Below are 4,465 nucleotides of genomic sequence, written 5' to 3'. Positions count from 1 at the left end.
AAAACCATCAATAGGGATCGTGTATCATAGATAGATAGATAGATAGATAGATAGATAGATAGATAGATAGATAGATAGATAGATAGACAGACAGACAGACAGACAGACAGATAGATAGATAGATAGATAGATAGATAGATAGATAGATAGATAGATAGATAGATAGATAGATAGATAGATAGATAGATAGATAGATAGATAGATGCAGTAGTTGGAGTGAACATTGTAAACCGAGGACTAATTAATGTCTTAGGAGTGGAATTTGATCGACGGAAATTGCGGCGGAGACCTATTATGTTTATCTGTGTGTATGAATATGTGTATGTTTGTGTATGCATATGTATCAGTCAGGCAGAAGTAAAAGCTAGCTACCTTGTTGCTAGAGAAATATCATTAACATCAAAACCGTACTGTGGGGATGAGTTCATGAAAACATGCATACTGTAAGTTGCAGAAATTGTATGCCCAGAGAAGCGACAGACTTTTGCCATCATTAGCCTGACGAGAAACACTGTGGAAAATAGGATTTCAGATCTTTCTGTAGATTTGGACAGGCAACTGAAGCACAAAGTCAAATCATTTATTACAGTCTCGGTTGCAATTAATGAGAGCACAAGCATTACGGATGTCGCGCAAATGGCCATATTCATTCGTGGCGTAGACGAGATTTTCACAGTCACCGAGGAGTTCCTGGAGTTGGTTCCTATGATGAACACCACAACAGTAAATGACATTTACATCTCCCACGTTGGAGCGCTGGACAGGGTCGGAGTGGACTGGGCCCATGCTGTTAGCATGGCTACAGATGGCACTCCATCAATGATTGGGGGGAAAAAATCAGGTGTTGTGGCGCAGTTCAGAGAGAAAGTACAGACTGCAAATGGAAGACGTAATTTTTGGATATTTCACTGCATTTTGCATCAGGAGACATTGTGTTGCAAGTCGTTCAAAATGGATCATGTCAGGGAAGTAGTTGTCTAAACTGTTAATTTCATCCAAGCTAGAGGTCTAAATCACCGTCAGTTTGACAATCATCTCGGCGATATAAGCGTTACCTATGGCTTGCCATATCACACCGAGGCAAGGTGGTTATGCCGAGGTGCCGTGTTGAAGTGTTTCATTAATCTACAAAAAGAAATTGAACAGTTCATGGAGGAAAAGGTCAAACTGGTGTTAGAATTTCAATCACCTGAATGGTTGCAAGATTTAGCATTTATCGTGGATATTACAGAGCACTTGAATAATCTGGACAAAATACTGCAAGGCCGTAAAATGTTGTCACACAGTATTTTGAAAGCATACGCGCGTTCAAGTTGAAGCTAACTTTGTGGGAGACACAACTGTCTGGTGGCGACCCTGCTTATTTTCGTTGTCTAAAAGATGTGGTTGTGACCGCAGATAATGTTGACATGAATCGGTACAAAGACAATTTCATGGGATTGCTGCGGGAGTTTCAGCAACGGTTTCAGGTTTTTGATGAACTTGAGACAGATTTCAGTTTCTTACTCGCCATTTACGGTCAACGTCTCTTATCTGCTCATCAACATCTAATTTGAAATGATTGACTTGCAGTGTGATTCAGATATGAAGAACAAATTTATCTCGGTGGGCTTGGATATAATTCATCAGGATCTCTTGCTAAAGTGCCCCAAATTGACAACCCTTGCTGCGAAAGTTTTGTACATGTTCGGGATTACCTACCTTTGTGAACAAGTTTTTTTTTCCGTAATGAGCATCAATAAAACAAAGCTGCGCCCAAAGATCACACATAAGCACCTAAATGACAGCCTGAAATTGGCTGCTACACAGGATCTGACGCCTGATGTTGATGCGCTCGTGAAGGAGAAAAGATGCCAAGTTTCGGAACATATTGAAAATAAAGAATGAAAAATAAAAGTGTGTTTAAATGTTTTTCAAAGTTGTTTTGTTTTTTTATAAACTAGTAGTATAGCCCGGCGTTTCTCGGGGTTTTTTCCACCCTTTAGATTTGTAATTTTTGAAAAGTAAAAATGTTGCATTATGTAGCTTCTTATTCTCTTTAAGTGAACATTTTTCTGGTTGAAATATACCGAAAAATGGCGACACAACAGTTAAAAAATCGTAAAAAATAGGGATTTTCATAGAAAAAAAGCACTTTTTGATGTTTGATGTAAATAATTTTTGGTCTTAACATGTCCGATTGAATTTTAATCTACGAATAAAGAGCAAGCCTTCTTCTATCATACTCTCAATCTCGGTCAATTTGCGCCGCAGGGTCTCGGAGGAGATAGTGTTAGTTGAAGGCTACCAAACCTGCCACACAAAAAAAACTTCAGCTTTATATATGTAGATTGCATGCATTTACAAGGCAGTGTGATATCTCAGTCTTCTTTAATAGTTCCCATTTTCATTTCTTCAATGCTTTGCAAAAAATAAAATTGTTCTTTATTTGTGAACATTTTCAAAATGCACTTTTTTATACTAAAACAAAGGGAAAATTTTGGAATTGCAATTTATAGGTTCTTATGCCATGATTTTACTGGTCCGGCCCACTTGAGATCAAATTGATTTGATATGTGACCCGTAAACTAAAATGACTTTGACACCCCTAATCTAGAACTACATTATATAGTCTATTTTTCAAGACATAATTGTGATTCGAGGTATTTGGCCAGCGAGTTGAGCGCTTCATTTCTGTGTTGCTTGAAATCTTCCGTGGTTTTTTAAATATTTTTTTTACCTCTTTCCAACCTCATTGATACTAATTTATCATCTCATTTGGTTGTCATAATAATGTAATTAAATGTTTTCTCTCTCATTTCTAATTGCAGCCTTCAAAATCCTGAAGATAGTAGTATAATATTATACAACCAACCATGAATTTGTTGGAGATTCTCCTGCTGTTCTGCGGCTTTTTCACTGTCCTTATAGGTAAAGAAAATTCCCACTTCTAGATATTTATGTAATTTATTTATCTTAACATTAATGTTAAATGAAAGCTTATGTCTTTTTTTATTATCCCTTTCCTCCTCTCTCTTTCCTTCTATAACTCTTTCATTCAAATTTCCTTTGCTTCTTTCTATTTACCTGTGCTCAATCTCGTAAAAAAATAATAAATGCGCCCTTTTAAAGCCTAGCCAGGCTCATGGGCCCGGTTTCCCGATTTCTATGGCATATGTGTTCCCCAGCTGGACGGGACGCCAGTCCATCGCAGCGTTACTCATTTTTGCCAGCTGAGTGGATTGGAGCAACGTGAAATGAAGTGTTTTTCTCAAGAACACAACGCGTCGCCCGGTCCTGGAATCGAAACCACAACCTTGCGATCATGAGTTCAACACACTAACCACTAAGCCAAGCGCCTCCACGCTCAATCTCGTGGTTCATCGGTAAATGCAGTAACTTTTGATTGGTTAAATGTGCACATTTTCGATGCTGAAATGATTGGCGACATTATCATTGACGAATGAAAGTATACACCAAGACACTCTTATTTTCAATTTCTGGTATTACCTTTACAATTGTGGAGCTGCATGGCTTACTTGTTAGGAGTGTTGGACTCATGACTGTAGGATTGCAGTTTCGATTCCGGGACCAGGTGACACATTGAGTTCTTGAGCAAGACACTTTATTTCAAGTTGCTCCAGTCCACACAGCAGATAAAAATGAGTAATCCTGCGACGGACCGGCTTCCCGTCCAGGAAGAAATATATATACATCAGATAAAGCAAGAAAATCACCGTACGCTCCTTACGGAGTAATGTAGATTAAACCACGACCCATCTTTGCAATTAGGAGACAAAACCTAGTCCGAGATCCGCTTAAAAATCTAAGAACACCAACAAATGATATAATTCCAATAGAGTGGATCTTGACTTTAGAACCGACCAGTGAAGGCAATGGAAACGTTTCGATCGTATTAGAACACTTCAACGACAATTATTCGGCCCATATAGTGTATATTGAATTAGCGCGAATACATTAACCTGATTATGAATGGCATCAATTAATATTACCGACTAGGGTAGCGCTACAAACTTCCGAAGTCGTTGTGGACTAGGCCGGAAGTGAGGTAAGGGGGAACAACTCCGTCTCACCAAAGACTTTACCATACGAGTTTTGCTCTGGTATTTTTTGTTTGCTGACCATGACGTTTTCCTCCCACTAGTTGAGTCTGATGAGTCGCCTCTACAGCCTATACAGCTAAGCTACTAATTCGCTTCACATGATAATAGTTAGATCCATTGATACACACATATATTATATGGGAGTGGCTGTGTGGTAAGTAGCTTGCTCACCAACTAAATGGTTCCGGGTTCAGTCTCACTGCGTGGCACATTGGGCGAGTGTCTTCTACTATAGCCTCGGGCCGTCCAAAGCCTTTTGAGTGGATTTGGTAGACGGAAAGCTTGCCATATATATATATATATATGTGTGTGTGTGTGTGTGTGTGTGTGTGTGTGTGTGTCTGTGCGTGCGTGCGCACTGG

The 4,465-nt window shown here is 39.1% G+C and overlaps 1 protein-coding gene across 3 annotated transcripts in view; it reads left to right on the top strand.

The window, feature by feature from the left end:
- The first annotated feature begins 2,790 nt into the window (after nt 1-2,790).
- The window catches only part of LOC115221428, a 39,473-nt gene continuing 37,798 nt past the window's right edge, over nt 2,791-4,465 (top strand). For all 3 annotated transcript variants that reach the window (XM_029791610.2, XM_029791609.2, XM_029791608.2), the window contains exon 1: nt 2,791-2,910. In XM_029791610.2, coding sequence (XP_029647470.1) covers nt 2,856-2,910 — 55 coding nt within the window. In that variant the 5' untranslated portion in view covers nt 2,791-2,855. The remainder of the gene's footprint in view (nt 2,911-4,465) is intronic.

This window comes from Octopus sinensis, linkage group LG18 (genome assembly GCF_006345805.1).
Source record: "Octopus sinensis linkage group LG18, ASM634580v1, whole genome shotgun sequence".
Lineage (NCBI taxonomy): Eukaryota > Metazoa > Mollusca > Cephalopoda > Octopoda > Octopodidae > Octopus > Octopus sinensis.
This window is presented reverse-complemented; position numbering and strand designations above follow the sequence as displayed.